Source organism: Erpetoichthys calabaricus, chromosome 10 (genome assembly GCF_900747795.2).
Source record: "Erpetoichthys calabaricus chromosome 10, fErpCal1.3, whole genome shotgun sequence".
Taxonomy (NCBI): domain Eukaryota; kingdom Metazoa; phylum Chordata; class Cladistia; order Polypteriformes; family Polypteridae; genus Erpetoichthys; species Erpetoichthys calabaricus.
The window spans coordinates 157,606,912-157,625,845 of NC_041403.2; the positions used below are offsets into that span (position 1 = coordinate 157,606,912).

Sequence of the window (18,934 nt, forward strand, 5' to 3'; positions counted from 1 at the left end):
AAAGAGAAGCTGCAAAGGAAAAAACAGATGAATAAGACGTACAGTGGAACCTCGGGTCACGAACGTCTCTGAACACGTACAAATCGGGTTATGACCAAAAAGTTTGCCAAACTTTTGCATCTGTTCACAACCACACACTCGGGTGACGAACAAGCCAGTTTCCCTTCTGGTTCATCCGCGCCGATGATTTCCGCACGTGCTCAGTCTCTCCCTGTGCAGCGAGCAAGAGAGAGCGAGAGAGCACGAGCGAGCGAGCGTATATATATTTTCATACAGCTGGTACGGTCCGGAATGGATTAATTGTATTTACATACAATCCTATGGGGGAAATTACTTCGGGTCACGACCAAATCAGGTTGCGACCAGAGTTTTGGAACGAATTACGGTCATGACCCGAGGTTCCACTGTATAAGACTGTAATTACTCCAATGTAAATCGTAGGGCATATGAGAACATGAGGGCAACCACTAAGAAAGATATTAGCGAGGCTAAAAGGCAGTAAGGGAATAGTATAACAGATAAGGCAAAAGATGACCCAAAGAGATTGTTTCAGTATTTTAGTAGTAAGGGAACAGTCAAGGAGGAGGTGAAGTGCATCAGGGATAGTAAAGAAGAATTAAAAAAAAATGCAGAGAGTAAAATAGCAGATGCTCAAAACTTTCATATTTTTGATGGCTTCACATGTGTGGAAGTAGATAACCTCCCAGCAGTAACAGGGACAACTAAGGAGATACTGAGTGATTTAGAAGAGTTAAAGATGCTAAGGTTTGCATTGGGTGTGACGAGGATGGATAGGATTAGGAACAAGTACATTAGAGTGTTAGCTCAAGTTGGAAGGTTGGGAGACAAAGTCAGAGAGGCGAGATTGTGTTGGTTTGGACATGTGCAGAGGAGAGATGAGGGGTATATTGGGAGAAGGGTGCTAAGGATAGAGCTGCCAGGGAAGAGAAAAAGAGGAAGGCCTGCGAGAAGGTTTATGGATGTGGTGAGAGAGGACATGGAGGTGATGGGTGTGACAGAGCAAGATGCAGAGGACAGAAAGATATGGAAGAAGATGTTACGCTGTGGCAACCCCTAATGGGAGCAGCCAAAAGAAGAAGAGGGAGAAGGGCTGCTTAGATTAAGAAGGCTGAAATCAAACAATTCACCAGGACCAGATAATAGGTTTTTAAGGAAGTTAACAAGTACATTTATAAACCCTTAATGCATATTTTTTAGTTAGTCACTGTACACTGGGGAAATTTTGAAGGACTGGAAAATGGCAAATATTATCCCGTTATATAAAAAGGGTGACCAGGCAGAACCAAGCAAGTAGAAGACAGCAAGCTTAACATACATCACAGTTAAATTAAGGGAAGAAATTATTAAGGATAAGTTTGAACAACACATGGCAAGAACAGGAGTCTTGCAGACCAGTCAGCATGGGTTCAGATGAGGGATTTCATTGGTTTACCAACAAGTTGGGATTCTATGAAGTAGCAACAAAAGGATATAATTAGATTGGAGCATAAGATATTATTTATTCAGAAAGCATTTCATAAGGTGACACATGAGAGGTTGAGCTTCAAACTAAAAGAAGTGACAGTTCAGGGTGTTGTGTGTACAACTAGCTCAGACATAGGAAGCAGAAGGTGACGGTGCAAAGAAGCCTAATTAGCATTGGCCGATGTTAAGAGTGCTGTCATGCAGGGGTCAGTGCTGGGGCCGCTGCTAATTTTAATATATATAAATGATTTGGATAGGAATGTGGATAACAAGCTAGTTAAGTTAGTAGATGATACTAAGATAGGTGGTTTGGCAGATAATCGAAAATCCATCGAATCGTCACAGAGAGACTAGGATAGCAGAGAGGCTTGGGCAGGTTTGTGGCAGATGAAATGTAATGTCAGTGAATGTAAAGTATTACATGTAAGAAGTAAAAATGTGAGGTTTGAATACACATTGGGAGGTCTGGAAATCAAAAGTACCCCTTATGAGGCGGATTTAGGAGTCGTAGTGGACTCAACACTTACAAATGCCAGACAGTGTTCAGAAGCCATTGAGAAGGCGAACAGAATGTCAGGTTATATAGCGCCTTGATGTGTGGAGTACAAGTCACAGGAGGTTCTGCTTAAGCTTTATAACACACTGGAGGTGAGGCCTCAGCTGGAGTACTGGGTGCAGTTTTGGTCTCCATGCTACAAAAAGGACATAGCAGCACTAGAAAAGGTCCAGAGAAGAACGATGACACTAATTCTATGACTGCAAGGGGTTGAGTTATGAGGAGGAATTAAAAGAGCTGAACCTTTACAGTTTAAGCAAAAGAAGATTAAGAGGAGACCTGACTGAAGTGTTTAAAATTATGAAAGGAATGAGTGCTGCGGATCGAGACAGTGACTTTAAATTGAGTTCATCAAGAACATGGGGACACAGTTGGAAACTTGTTAAGGGTAAATTTTGCACAAACATTTGGAAGTTTTTCTTTACACAAAGAACCACAGACCCCTGGAATAAGGTACCAAGTAGTTTGGTAGACAGTAAGACTTTAGGAACTTTGTAAACTTGACTTTGTTATTTTGGAAGAATTAAGTGGATAGGACTGGCAAGCTTTGTTGGGCTGAATGGCCTGTTCTCGTCTAGATTGCTCTAATGATCTAATATTGAGTGGTGACTCTATAAAAGATGGTTATTGGTGGAGTAGGGAGGTCCTATTTCCTCAGAATTTGTAAAAAGTCGATGTGCTGATGAGATTTCTTGACCGTTAACCATTAGGCTGAGGTGTTATTCCTGGAGGTCATATCATCAGTGAAATGTATCCTTATTCTATGTGTCTGTGACTCTCTAGGTGAAGAAAACTTCCTAATGTCTTGTGCAAAATTTACCCCAAACAAGTTTCCAACTGTGTCCCCGTGTTCTTGATGAACTCATTTTAAAATAACAGTCTCGATCCACTGGACTAATTCCTTTCATAAATTTCAACACTTCAATCATGTCTCCTGTTAATCTCCTTTTGCTTAAACTGTAAAGGCTCAGCTCTGTTAATCTTTCCTCATAACTCATCCCCTGTAGCCCTGCAATCAGCTGAGTCGCTCCTCTTTGGACATTTTCTAGAGCAGCTATGTCCTTTTTTTTTTTATAGCTTGGAGACCAAAACTGTATGCAGTTGTCCAGATGAGGCCAGATGATGTGTGTTGAGTGTACTGGCGCAAAAATGGCTGCCATCACATCATCCATGTGGATGCTACACATTAGTGGTGGTTGCAGTTGCACTATATAAATGTAAAGAATTATTATTATTATTTATACTTGTGGTGGCCCTTAAGATCAGCCCGTGGATATCCTCCTAGTCAGTAGGTGGCAGTGTTTGCTCGATGTCGCTTAACAAGCAGTTTTACAGCAGATGATGTGAATTGTTTACAAGATTGTAGATGGCTGCCCACAGAGACTCTGCTGATGGAAGAGGAGTTGTGCGTTTTATTATGAAAAGGAGATCCATTAATCAAAAGCGTCAAAGTGTTCTTGTTAAGCAGACCTACATGATGAAGCCAGTTTGAGATGACTTTTGCTTTGTGGTGCCTTATCATGCTGGAAGTAGCCATTAGATGATGGCTAAACTGTGGCCGTGAAGTATTGCACATGGATAGCAGCAACATTCAAATAGGCCGTGGCATTCAAGTGATGATCATTTGGTATTGCCAGGCCCAAAGTGGGCAAAGGAAACATCCCCCACCACAAGGCTGGACTGTTGACAAAAGGCAGGATGTCGGTGTCACATTCTGATCCTGCCATCGCTGTGTTTTAGTTGAAGTTGAGGGTTATCAGATCATTCTTCAGCTGTCCAGTTTTGGTGAGCCCGTGCCCACCGCAGCCTCAGCTTCCTGTTCTTGGCTGACAGAAGTGGAACCTGACGTGACCCACTGCTGTTGTAGGCCATCTGCCCTCGAGGTTTGATGTGTTGTGCATTCTGAGGTGCTTTTCTGCTGACCGGAGTTGTACTGAGTGGTTATGTGAGTTGTGTAATTTCATTTAATTAAAGGACTGTATTTATCATTTTTATTGCTTTATTTGGTGACATCATCACACTATTATTTTGTGATCTTGTCTTTGTTTGGATGCATAAACTCTGCTGTCTAGTGCTTTCATTTTGTCACATAGATTTCCTGCAAAATAAGACGTGTGACAACGCCGTAAAACACGGGTGACGAACTCCAGTCCTGGAGGGCCACCGTGGCGTCAAGTTTTCATTCTAACCATCTTCTTCATTAGTGACCAATTTTTGCTGGAAATTAACTTTTGCCTTAATTTTAATTAACTCGACTCAGGCCCCTTTGTTGTCTCTTTTTCCTTAATAAGCAGCCAAATAACAATGAGACACAAAACAAGCCGCCATGTGACCAGCTCACCTGTGCCCATCACACAATATCCGAACATAAAGAAAGGTGAAGGTCACGGTAAGGCTGATCTCTCAGGTCACCAAAACATTTTGATGTTGTTCTTAGGGAAAACAGAAAAATCAACATTTTGGGAAATGTCTGCTCTGGCAGAATGAGAGCGGCAACAAGCCATGGTGTTAAATAAAGAGTTTAATTAACAGCAGGAATCGGCTTCTCATTAAGAAAGAGATTAGAGTGAAACTAGGAAGCCCGCAATTCACTAGCGAATCGGAAATCCAAGAATGGCAATCAGTTTCTGTTCCGTCCGATATCTGGATGGATGACATATCATGGAGGGTGGGTGCGTCTGGGGAAATGTCATTTAATTACATAAGCATATCTGTAGTAAAGTGGTCTCATTTTGTGGAGACGTGATTCCGTTGCCTGTGGTGACACCGACTGCTGGCAGAGTTTTGCACAGAAGGTTCAGTTTACAGGTTGTGGTGTTCGTGTGTCAGCCACTGGGTGTGGGAAGCCGCTGGGTTAGAGTCTGTGACCGTTATGTGATCTATATTACTGGCACAGTGGATTAGAGTAAGTGTAGTGAACAGGTTGTGTTGTTTGGGCGCCACGTACTGACTCTGGGAAGCCGCTGCGTTTGACTCTGGGGCGGGCGCCACAGCGCATTACATTGTGTTATTTGGGCGCCACCTACTGACTCCGGGAAGCCGCCGCAGTTTGGGAAGTCGCTGCGTTTGACTAAGGGGCGGGCGCCACAGCGTTGTGGGCTGCTGTGTTTGACTCTGGACTCTGGGGCGGGCGCCAAAGTGAATGACCGTTATGTGACCTACATTACTGGCACGGGCTCGTTGCAGTGCGGCAGTGCGCGTGAGTCTGTTGCCTTCGCCGACACCGACTGCTTGAACAGGTTGTGTTGTTTGGGGGCCACCTACTGATTCTGGGAAGCCGCTGCGTCTGACTGTGGGGCGAGCGCCACAGCGCAATATGCGCCTCGGTGGGAAGCCGCTGCGTGAAGACATATCATGGAAGGTATATGCGGTGGTGTGGGCAGTTGTGTCCGGGCGGTTGTACAACCCGGCGTGCACGCTGGAAGGTATATGCGGTGGTGTGGGCAGTTGTGTCCGGGCGGTTGTACAACCCGGCGTGCACGCTTTACCCCAGGTGTATTTCACAGGTCGTGTGTTTTGTTTGGTTTGAGCCGTGACTCCTTTCGCAAGCGCGTTGTCACAGCATGGACCTGTGGGGATTCCGTCCATACTGTAATAAAACCTTCGAATCCTCGTTTCTTTTTTTGCTCTGTGGCGGGCGGCAGTGCGTGTGCACCTCGATGTGCCCAGCGCCCTGCGTCCATATCCGGTTTACAACCTTTGGTTAGTAAGATGGATTGGTTGGAGTTTGAAGCCTCAGTTTAGCTGGTCATCTGTCGGCTCGTTTCACATCTCATTTCTATTTGGCTGCCATTTAATGAAGAATGGAATCAATTCAGAGGACTGAATCCTTAAAAACTGGGCTATTAAAATGAAGGGAATAGGAAGTTAATTAGCAGTGAAAACTGGTCACTGATTAAGAAAACCTGGGTTAGAATGAAAACCTGCAGCCCTCCAGGTCCGGAGTTCGACACCCCTGCTGTAAAAGATAAACTTTTCTTTGTTCAGACAGATTGAACCCGCCTGGCCGTTCTCCTCTCGCCTCTCTCATTAACGAGATGTTCACTGGATGGTTTTTTTTGCACCATTTTGGGTAAACTCCAGAGTTAGTCTTCCGTGAAAATCCCAGTAAATCGGCACTGATAAAAATACTCAAACCAGCCCATCTGGCACCAACAGTCACCCCGCGGTCCAAATCACTCTCATCCCATTTCTTCCCCCCCATTCTGATGTTTGATGTGAACATTAGCTCTTTGAGGGCTGAATATATTTTCCGAAAAACAATGGTTTCATTCAGAAATCAACATAAAACATCTGTTGCTGTTAAATGTGGCAAGAAGGATCAAACGTTTTTACATTTAATATGCTACACTCACGGAGCAAATGATTAGGGTGACACGTCCACTTGCTTATTATCTATGCAATATTCTAATCGGCCAATCGTGTGGCAGCAGCGCAGAGCATAAAACCCTGCAGACAGAAGTCAGGAGCTTCAGCTAACTCTTTCAGGGCTGATGTCAACTTTTGTCAAAAAGAGGAGTTGACGATGGTAATCAACTGTAAACTGTGACAAAACCAACCGTTACATTTTAGTTGGACTCTCGTTGCTAGATGGAAAGTTAGATTCATTGGTTTGACCGAGATTCCCTGCGCTCTCGTGAGTAACAAGGTGCACACAATGGCCAAAATGGCACTGACATCTGGCAAAAGGTCAAAGCGAATGTGTAAAGCAAAATACTCTGTGGATGACGCTTTGCCCATTATCTCTGAATTGGACTATGACTTGTTGGACTCAGTTTTTGATACAAATGATCGAAAATGAATGTGAGGTTCCAGCTTCAGCTGATTGGTGACCAGCTAATCATGGCACTGACAGTGTTCGCCAGGGAGGACTGCCACTTAACAATGATAAAAGGTAGAAACCAGATTATAATGCACTGCTACCGTGACCACTGCTGCTGTCCCGGCCACGCGAAGACAGCCTGGCAGCAAGCCTGCTGCACATTCATGCCACAGCATGCAGCAACAGATGTTTTATGTTGATTTCTGAATGAAACCATTGTTTTTTGGAAAATATATTCAGCCCTCAAACAGTTAATTTTCAGCAGATTCTCCCATTTTTTAGGCCCTGGAATGTTTTATTTTTATTTAGCATTGGTGCTTGTTCTTCTTGGGCTACCATTTCTGTGTGTGTCTATCAGTGCAATGATCGTCTCATTTGTGTTGTGGACCTGATTATACGAGAGGGATTATGGCTGCCCTGGCATTTGTTGTTTTTTTTTAATCTTTACTAGTACGATCACCGCAATTGCACTTAATGTCACGTACCAGGACTGTTTGTTTCACTGATTGCTTTGGATATAAAACAGACGGAGGGGTAGACTTTGGCAAAAATAAGGACCTACTAATGTCAAATCAAACAAAAAAGAGCAAAGGACTACCTGGTTTGCATTATTAGGATTATTCCGTTTTATTAATCATTACATAAGTGAAAAACAGTTTACAGAGTATGCAAAGGTCAAGTACATTACAAATTGTGTAGTTGCTGAAGAAAGCTGAAAAATCTCAAAATAAAAAAAAAACATAAATGTATAGAGTATATAAAAACAAACAGGCAGTCCGTGATTTATGTCAAGTAAATGCAATGTTACTATTTTTCTCTTCACTTTCCTGTAAACCAATGTGGTGGAGCTCATCACCGTCCAGTGTTGTGAGCTCATTACACACAAATCCTATGGACAAATTATAATTAAATTTGTATTTCAGTTTCACAAATGCCAACCTCTGAGAAAAGTACCAAACAGTAACCGACCTTGGCGATCACCACATTTGAATTGACTTGCGCTTGAATTGTTTCGTTTTCCTTCACTAGCTGCCAAACAATAATGAGATACAAAATGAGCCAAAACAACTGGTGTCCATCACACAATATCAGAAAATAAAGAAAGGTGAAGGTCTTAGGAATGTTGCTCTGCTCAGGTCCCCAAAACATTTTAACGGCACTCTTAGAAAAGAGAAAATCAACAAGTTTGGAAATGTCTGCTATTGCACAATGAGAGCAGCAACAAGCCATGGAATTAAAGAACGGGTTTACAGTAATCCCTCCTCGACCCCGGGGGTTGCATTCCAGAAAGGTGAAAATCCGTGAAGTAAAAACCAAATGTTCATATGGTTATTTTTAAATATTTTAAGCCCTTATAAACTCTCCCACACTCTTATAAACATTTCCCACACAGTTATACAGCATAAACCCTTTGTATTCTCTTACATATTAGGTAAGATTCATTGAAATTATGTATGTACTGTAAACACACTGTTTATATACAGTAAAACCTAAATATTATTTTAAAGATATCGAGCGTCTCCGATATCACATATGTTACAGCCATTATGATAGACAGGCCACCAGCAATAAATACGTACAATGCAAGAAAAATTGTATACAGTAAAATGTGTGTACAGTGACACTAAACTATGTACATGTACTAAGTACAGTACGTAGAAAATTAATTATGTTACTCACCAACAATGACACTACGACTTGTCCGATAACAATGAGTTTAATTTTACTGCACAACAAAGGAGAGCGTTACAGCTCTTCTAAAGGAGCCTCTTCAGGCGACTGTGTAGCACCGCCGTTGTTCTTCAATCCAAATCCCTAAAGCAGATTCCGTCTGGACTACCGCCTTATTACATCTACTTACAACTCGTTTTGCGCCCTGGTTAAAGGACACTGTGGCCATAGATCTTATATTATTTTCCTCCTTTTTAAATAAAAAAGAATTGTGGACTCATTGATGACGTAATGGCGTCCTGCAGCGGTGTAGCTGTTCCCTTCCTTCAACATATCCAAAACTTTTACCTTTTCGGAAATCGTTAGCATCTTCTGTTGGCACTTGGGCACGGCCCCTGAAGCAGTAGCAGGAGCACGTTAATGCTGAATGAGCGAGACAAGACTTCCTGGTTAACGCAGTGGAATCGAATTCTGTGCTCCGTCGCTCATCCAATCAGCACACAGGAACTTAACTGCGTGCTCTGATTGGATAGCTTCTCAGCCATCCGCCAATAGCGTCCCTTGTATGAAATCAACTGGGCAAACCAACTGAGGAAGCATGTACCAGAAATAAAAAGATCCATTGTCCGCAGAATCAAGCAAAGCAGCGAAAAATCCGCGTTATATATTTAGATATGCTTACATAAAAAATCCGCGATAGAGTGAAGCCGCGAAAGTCGAAGCGCGATATAGCGAGGGATTACTATAATTAACGACAAGAATCGGCGCCTAATGAAGCCACTGGTGTGAGTTTGAGACCCTGACTTAGCTGGTCTTCTGTTGGCTCACTCACTTCATGTTTCATTTCTGTTTGGGTGCCATTTAAGGAAAGAAAAATGAAGCAATTCAGAGGAACAAATCTTCAAAAACAAGTCAATTAAAATGAATGGAAAAGGAGTTAATTAGCAGCAAAAACTGGTCACCGGTTAAGAAAACCTGCAGCCACTGGGGCTCTCCAGGACCGGAGTTGGGGACCCTGGCTTTAAAGTAATACGCCGCCCAAAAATAGCATTACTTAGGTGCTACTTAACCCACGTAATTTGTAGTGACAAGTAAGCCCGCGATTCTCTAGAGAATCGTAAATCCAAGAATGGCAATCAGTTTCTGTTCCGTCCGAGATTTGGATGGATGACATATCATGGAGGGTGGGTGCGTTTGGAGAAATGTCATTTAATTAAATAAGCATATCTGTACTAAGGCGGTTTCGTTTTGTGGAGACATGATTCTGTTGCCTTTGCTGACACTGACTGCTGGCAGAGTGGAGCACAGCAAGTTTAGTTTACAGGTTGTGGTGTCCGTGTGCCAGGCACTGAGTCTGGGAAGCCGCTGGGTTAGAGTCTGTGACTGTTATGTGATCTATATCACTGGCACAGTGGATTAGAGCAAGTGTAGTGTACAGGTTGTGTTGTGTGGGCGCCACCTACTGACTCTGGGAAGCCGCTGCGTTTGACTCTGGGGCGTGCGCCTCGGTGGGAAGCCGCTTCGTGATGAAATATTATGGAGGGTGGGTGCGTCGTGGGACACTTCATGTCAATGCGCTTCTGTTATTGTCTTTCTTCATACAGTCTCGTTTTTGTTTTTTTATGGCTGTGTCGTCGTATATGTGGTGGTGTGGGCGGTCACGTTCGGGCGGCTGTAGAATCTGGCGTGCACGCTTTACCTCAAGTTTAGTTCACAGGTCGTAGGCATGGTAAAGTTTCCATTTAATTCAATAACCCTATTTGAACTAAAGCGAAGCCGCTGCATTTGACTCTGGGGTGCCGCGCCACAATGCGCATGCGCTTCGGTGCATCCGCCGCGTCCACCGTGCATAAGCGTTTGACTCTGGGGCGCAGTGCGCATGCGCTTCGGTGCGTCCGCTGTGCATAAATTAACTGTCGTGTAGTAATATAGATGGCCAAGAAGAGTTTTTAAATGTTGTATTTTCATAGAGAGCAGAGATAACAAAGCTTGTGCTAGAATAGCTGTCTATGGTGACCAACGCTGGACAACCGCTAATAGTTAAAAATGTCACATTGCTGGTGTGGTCATCTACTGTAGTTGTATGCTCATAACTTGCAAACCACATGTATTTTTTTTTTTTTTTTTTTTACTAAAACAATGTTAAATAAATAAATCTGAAAGTAGACCAACATATGGGTCACGCTTTTGAATTGAAGACCCGCCCCTCTCCCTCATTCATTGGTTAAGAATCCTACGAGTACATTAATGTTAACTTTCTAGCCTTTAGATTTTGATATGCTTTGCTGTTATCCATCACTCCAATCCAATCAGAAACTTTGTTATCTCCATGAAAACTTGAAATTAAAATCGCCCGTCAGTACAAACTACATGTCACGTTTTGTACATGAAGTTAAAGGTGTCATGAGTAGAAATCCAATATTGCGCTGCATCTACAGATTAAATTGTCTCCATCCAAACCTCCACACAAATTCAGCAGGACAAAGACCAGCTCTTTAAATGCACGTACAATTGAGGTAGAAATGGAAGCAGTACCTTTGCTAGTAAAATAAACGTAATAACACAACTCCATCCTCCGTGCGACAGAAGGCAGCAACTTGAATTGACGTAGGTGGCCGAGCATCAGGTGCCCTCTGATGTTAAAGGAAAAAAATTAGGCGTTTTGAAGCACGACGTGCTTTTCTAACTCTTGGTTAAGTAAGCTCTACGATTTCATCTACTTTTATTAGTAGATATCCAATACATCTGACTCAGTAGGTTTTACAAAAGCAATCTGGAACAAATATCCAAATATGTCATCAAGCCAACTAAAGCTGAAAAAAAAAAACTAACATTCTCAACTATTCAACCATTTTCTAAACCCCTTTATGTTGAGAAGGATCATGGGAAAGCAGGAGTCTATCCCAGCGAGCACCAGGCTCAACGTTGGCACATCCTCTAATTGTTTGCTGTTGTTCACTGTGGGTCACCATTGGCTCCCATTCTATCAGAAACGCTGTGGTCTCTGTTCTCCATTAAGGCAGAAGGTTTCACATTTTTCTTGACCATCACTACGAACTACATGGGGTGAGTAACATATACAAAAAAATCACTTTTGGGTGGAGTATTCCTTTAACTATTATAAATAAATGGTATTCCTTGGATTTTACATGAACTGACCAACATTGTATTATGTGACAACATTCAAGAATACGGCAGACATTTTGTGCTTTGGTGTGGCTTTACTCAAGCCTATAATGACTACTCTTGACGACTCTGGTCTGGTGATGCCACCTCTGCACGGTACTAAATCTCAGTCCACACTAGAATGAGCTGCCCACCTTCCTTTGAACTTTGAACTCCCTCAATGTGGTCAAGAAGTGTTTACAGACTCTTTTGTTTGGTGAAGTTCTGTCTAAATCAGGGGTGTCCAACTCCAGTCCTAGAGGGCCTCAGTGGCATCAGGTTTTCAGTCTAACCATCTTCTTAATTAGTGACCAGTTTTTGCTGCTAATTAAGTTCTTTTGCCTTAACATTAATTAACTTGACTCAGACCCTTTGTTTCTTTTTCCTAAATTAGCAGCCAAATAACAATGAGACACAAAACAAGCCACCACATGACCACCTCACCTGTGCCCATCACACAGTATCGGAAAGGTGAACGTCTCCGTAAGGTTGATCTGCGGTGTTCACCAAAACGTTTCGACGGTGTTAATTAAAAACAAGAAAATCCATCCATCCATCCATTTTCCAACCCGCTGAATCTGAACACTGGGTCATGGGGGTCTGCTGGAGCCAATCCCAGCGCACAAGGAGGAACCAACCCCGGGCAGGGTGCCAACCCAACGCAGGACACACACACCCACACACCAAGCCAATTTAGATTCGCCAATCCACATAACCTGCATATCTTTGGACTGTGGGAGGAAACCCACGCAGACACGGGGAGAACATGCAAACTCCACGCAGGGAGGACCCGGGAAGCGAACCACAGGTCTCCTAACTGCAAGGCAGCAGCGCTACCCACTGCGCCACCGTGCCACCCCAACAAGAAAATCAAGTTTTGGAAATGTCTGCTGTGGCAGAATGAGAGCAGCAACAAGCCATGGAATTAAATAACGGGTTTAATTAACAGCAACAATCGGCTTCTCATTAAGTAATAGATTGGAACGAAACTGGCTGGAGGTTGAAGCCCCAATTTAGCTGGTCAACTGTTGGCTCGTTTCACATCTCATTTCTGTTTGGCTGCCATTTAATGATCAAAAGAATCAATTCAGAGGACTGAATCCTTAAAAACAGGGCTATTAAAATGAAGGGAAAAGGAGTTAATTAACAATGAAAACTGGTCACTGATTAGGGTAAGAGTTAGAATGAAAACGTGCAGTCGTTGTGGCCCTCCAGAATCGGAATTGGGCACCCCTGGTCTAAATTATATTAGCTGCTAGGTTTTGTAGATCTAGGACTTGTATTTTGTTCTGAGCTCTACCTTCGCTTGGGATGATCGATTTTCTCCTCCATGGCCTGTCACACTCGTTCCCAGACTGCAGTTTACTCAAATATGTTGGCCTCCATTGGAAAAATTCCTCTGCTAAGCATATAAACATAAATATACCTTCAAGTTAGTACTGCTCATTCTTTAAACAGACATCTTTACCTCAAGCCAACTCTCCAAAAAGAACAACAAAATAAGCAAACATGATACAGACATGCAAATTCAGATCACTTGTTGTATTAAATAATAAAGACTTGTGTTTCATTGCATTTACAGGAATGTAACAAACGGGGACTGCCTGCCGGTACACACATACACCTTACAATGACTTCCTAGAGGAACCAGATGCAGCTACAGGTTTTCATAAAATGAATCATTATATACAACAAGAACAGTTGAAATAAATAAAACCTAAGCACAGTCACAGAATCTGTCATGTGCATTGCATGTCAAGTTGAATGGCGTCACGAACAGAAATCCACAGATTAAATTGCCTCCAATCCTAATTTCCACAAAAATGAAGCAGCTCTTTAGTGGATTGAACATGCAATTGAAACAGAAATGGAAACAAATCTATATGATAGTTTCGACTTGCAGACTGGATTTCTGCAGGAGTACCTTTGGTAGTGAAATAAATTTAATAACACAGCTATATCCTCATTGTCAGAGGAGGTGGCAAATTGCATTGACATAAGCATTTTAGGTGGCTGAGCATCAGGTTCGCTCTGATTTTAACTCTTTCAGGGCTGATGTCGACTTGGAGTTGACGATGCTAATCGACTGTAAACTGTGACAAAACCACCCGTTATGTTTTAGTTGGACTCTCGTTGCGAGAAGGAAAGTTAGATTCATTGGTATGACCAAGATTTCCTGCACTCGCATGAGTAGCAAGGCGCAAACAACGGCAAAAATGGCACTGACATTTTGCGAAAGATCAAAGCGAATGCGTAAAGCACAATACTTCGTGGACGACGTTTTGCCTATTATCTCTGAACTGGACTATGACTTGTCAGACTCAGATTTTGACACAAGTGATCGAAAATGAATGTGAGGTTCCAGCTTCAGATGATTGGTTCCCAGCTAATTGTTGTACTGACATTATTTGCCAGGAAGGACTGCCACTTAACAATGATAAGAGGTAGAAACCAGATTGCAATGCACTGCGACTTTCTCCCAGCCACGCAAAGAGAGCCTGATGCACATTCTTGGCAAACTGGCAGCCACAGCATGCAGCAACAGATGTTTTATGTTGATTTCTGTGTGAAACCATTGTTTTTTGGAAAAAATATTCAGCCCTCAAAGAGTTTTAAAGAAAAAATAATACGCATTTGTGATGCACAAAGTGCTTTTCTAACTGTTAGTTAAGTATGGCGTATGTTTGTGTTATAAACTCTTCAAACGGTTTGTAGATATTCAGCAAGTCTGACTTTTATAAAAACTCCCTGGAACAAATATTGAGATGTATCATCAATTAAACTAAGACTGAAATAAAGACTCTGATCTGTCAGTCTACCCCCTTATACATGGAGAAGCTACAGCCTATCCCAGCATGCACCAGGCTTAAGGCAGGAACATCCCTTAATTGTTTGTCATTGCAAGTTGTTGGTCACCATTGGCTCCCATTCTATGGGAAACACTGTCATGTCTGTTACCCACAAAAAAACTTTTCCCTTTCTTTGTTGGGTGAACACACACACAAGGGCCAACTTAGCATCACCAATCTACATAACCTGCATGCCTTTGGACTCTGGGAGAACATGCACAGTCCAAGTAGGGAACACCTGAGATAAGAACCCAAGGCAGCAGCACTACCACTGTGCCATCGTGCCGAACAATTCTAACCTCGTCTTCAGCAAGCCTCATACTTCATGCAATCTTCCTCTGCCATTCTAAAAATAAATTAAACTTGTACCCTAAAACTTGTACCGGAGAGGTGGCTCTGAGGCTAAGGATCTGCACTGGTATCCCGAAGGTTGCCGGTTCGAATCCCCGTCACTGCCAAAAGAGATCCTACTCTGCTGGGCCCTTAACCTGTAATTGCTCCAGGGGCGTTGTACAATGGCTGACCCTGTGCTCTGACCCCAAGGGGTATGTGAAAACTAACAAATTCCTAATACAAGAAACTGTATAAGGCGAAATAAAGAGCAAAAAAAGAGACGTGAAAATGTCGATGTCGCTAGCATCCTATTTGCGCAACACTTGATATTGCTAGTATAACAGCAAAAAGTGTCATGTGGACAGATCCACAATGAAAACACCAACATTTATTTCATCGATAAAAACGCAGGTATATATCAACACAATGGGTTTCTTGTTAAAGGTGAAAAACCAATAATCGACAGACATGCGCTTAGGGATTTTTGAGAAATGGAGATCAAGGTAGTGCCGTTTCTAACAACTTTCACCATCAGAGAAGAACATTCCAGACAGGAAGACTACTGAGGCCAACGCCTCCAAACGAAAAGTCTCTCCATTTAAAATCGGACGACTCTGGAAGTCGGCATCTCGAGTGACCACAGCGCCCACCACTGACCCTAGTGGTCAACTTTTGATTTTTTTGGAGAAACTGGCATGCTTATTAATAAACAGGGATGACTGCGACCCTTTACCCTGCTCTTTTGATATTTTGTACACCATTTATCCACTCAGAGCACTTTACAGATGCTACCACCACCTAATTCAGACTTCATTGGTGAAACACTCACAGAAAAAGAGTAAACAATATTGACAAATTAGTTGCATACGTAGTGAGAAGAACACTGATGATTTTGCATTTAAGATTGCTTAAAAATATCTTGATATTGATTATGAGCTGCCTGGTTAAAGTAGTAAATACTTTGATGCCTTCTGCTGTTTCTGGCACCAAAACCTCACAATAAACAAATCTTGTTTTCTAAAAAAAAAATAAAAACAGAACGGACAAGCAGGCTTCACTCTGAAATGTTGCACAATTTTCTATTACTCAGATACCAGATACAAACAGCCGGTCGGCTCAGTGCAAAAGGGTATATTACTCACATAATCTGAGCATTTTTGACTTGAAAAGGTCCAATACCGAGGATACACCAATTTAGAGAAGTAAAAGCTGAAGAGTCAGGATGAGAAAGAAAAGTTGATTATGCAAATACCAATTACTGCTGAGCTTGGCCTCCAGATAACTTGCAACGTCAATATGTGGTTTTGATAAACTGCGTCAGTATTAACACATCGGCCACAACATCATACGGTTTGAGTGAAACCAGCCATTCTGGCCCACCTTATCATGGTCTGTCTCTAATCGGCTACTTGTATGTCTCTCACCCCTTCACCACCTAATAGCTATTGTGTGGTAAGCGTACTGGTGCAGTAATGGCCAGGGGGTGCTACACATTAGGGGGGGTTCCCCTCTGTCTGTGTAAAGTGCTTTGAGCAGCTAGTAAAGCATTATATAAATTAAACTAATTATTATAATTGTTAGGAGTGGCAGATCTACTTTATACCGTCAGCTTTATGTGGCTATGCCTCGTGTAGGTCACTAGGGTTATTACTGTCAATGTGTAAATCCTTACTTGCGTGTGCTAATCAACATGTCACACGTCGCCACTGATTAGAGTATAACAACACTGCCTCAAAATATTTGTGTCTTACTTGCCTAAATAAAAAAATCTTGGGACAAAACATAAAAGCAGCTCTAAAGCATTTCGAGAACGTGGACTTGTGATGTTTCTAAAATAACTAAACGCAGAGTGAGTCCAGTATTAAAGCAAAGTCAACAGTGATTTAAAGCAATTGGTGCTGCACTTAAACATATAGTGCCTTGCATGCATTTATCCATCCATCCATTATCCAACCCGCTATATCCTAACTACAGGGTCACGGGGGTCTGCTGGAGCCAATCCCAGCTAACACTGGGCGCAAGGCAGGAAACAAACCCTAGGCAGGGCGCCAGCTGCATGCATTTATTTCAGCTCAATTGGCCGCTCTAGTGCATTCCACTTACAGCGTTCATTCTTGTCCGACTGGAATTAATCATAATTAGTTAAACATAGCTGTGTCCATGTGTATTACTGTAATTAAAAGTGTCAGTCAGTTTCCAACCCACTATATTCTAACACAGGGTCATGGAGGTCTGCAGGAGCCAATCCCAGCCAGCACAGGGCGCAAGGCAGGAACAAATCCCAGGCAGGGTGCCAGCCCACCACAGGGCACACACAAAGCACACACTAGGGACAATTTAGGACCACCAATGCACCTAACCTGCATGTCTTTGGACTGTGGGAGGAAACCCTCACAGACACGGTGAGAACCCAGAAAGCGAGCCCGGGTCTCCTAACTGCGAGGCTGCAGCGCTACCACTGTGCCACCCAGTTAAAAGAGTGTTGATCTTTATAAAATATTAAAAATGGAGAGGCAGCCCTATTAAGTTTTGACTTGGTGTTAAAACTCCTGCAGTATCCCAATCTTCGAGGCTAACCTGGTGTTCGGCCGAGTGACTTTGCCTGGCATACGTGTTCTTCTGTTTAAACCAACCGCCTGCTACAAGAAACTTGCGCTGCTACAGACACCGCAGCAAAAACCAAATAAGGGAATGTCCTAAGGCTTCATTAGAGGACGTGCACACAATTTATGGTTCCTCACATCCATCCATACACACTGAAACCTGCTTATCCAGTTCTGCGTTGTGGGGCACACTTAATAAAAGTCCAATGTACCTAACAGGCACATCTTTGGGATGAGGGAGTAAAAACAGAATTCCCGGGGAACATGATATGATAGCAAATATAAAAGTAAGGTGACAACGCAAAACCTTCATTTTGGATTTAGTTGCCAACAACAAGAGTGTGTCAATGCCAAGGAAATACTCGTTACGCACTTACTAACCTACTTATTCATTCATTTCTGCATTCATTTGCATAAAAATACATAAAAATAAAATAAATAATTCATAAAAAGGGGATTGATAATTCATGCTCCAAATAAAACAGTTTGGACTCTGAATTACATTGTGGTTATGCTATAACTGCCTCAAACGGTACTTGATGGAAACTCTTAAAGTTTTAAGCATGGTGGCTTCATTATGTATCAATGTCACATTTTCCACGACTTTGTTGAATTCATCCAACAGCCAATTTTTACATCTTTTTGCTTCTGGCTGATTTTTACTCCGTCCTGATCCACAGGGCAGAAATGTTACCCTCAGTCATTCAAGAATTCTTCTCTTTATATTTTTAAAATATAGCTTTGCTTGTGTAAACACTACACAATTTTTTGTACCCCTGCAACAGTCAACTTGGTGAAAGTACGTAGAACTCAAATTGACCCACCATTCTAGCTTAGAGCCAGATCCAAATAAAAACACCTTAAAGAAAAAAAGGCCTGGAGCTTTTCCTTACAAAAATTAAGGAAAACGTGTCGCATGGCAAAGTGCTATTTGTAAGGATGGTCATGGCAAAAAGAAGCTAATTCGCTGAGGAACAGATTTGCAGCCCTGAGTAGAGAACAGTTTTTCTTCTTTTGGAAAATACACCATCCCTTTTGCTACCTCATCCAACATCTGTTCCGTGTAGTCAACTTCTCGAGCCCGGAAAGCATCACGAGCACATAGTTTAACGTGTCGGTATTCCATTGGAAGAAAGGGCACAAAGAAATCAATCAGGTTTCCTGAAACCAGCCGGCTCTGTGAAAATCCACCTGAAACAAAACAAAATCCTTCTTAAAATTTTAAATAAAAAAAGGAGCCCATACAGATATGAATATAAAATCTATAGAGTTTGTATGGCGACCACTGGTTATTACAGATGGGGTTAACACTCTAGTGATAACTAAGCAAATGAAATATCTTGTTGCACGTGAATGAGTTTTGAACTTTTACGCGGCATTAAGAAAGTAAGGGCAGAAGTGCCAGAGTCGGAAAAGACACAATTGACAGTAGGCCAAGTGGATGAAAGTC

The 18,934-nt window shown here is 42.4% G+C and overlaps 1 protein-coding gene across 1 annotated transcript in view; it reads right to left on the bottom strand.

Moving 5' to 3' along the window:
- Positions 1-7,465: 7,465 nt before the first annotated feature.
- The window catches only part of tor3a (torsin family 3, member A), a 34,442-nt gene continuing 22,973 nt past the window's right edge, over positions 7,466-18,934 (bottom strand). Inside the window, exon 6 of the mRNA XM_028812194.2 lies at positions 7,466-18,675. Coding sequence (XP_028668027.1) covers positions 18,428-18,675 — 248 coding nt within the window. The 3' untranslated portion in view covers positions 7,466-18,427. The remainder of the gene's footprint in view (positions 18,676-18,934) is intronic.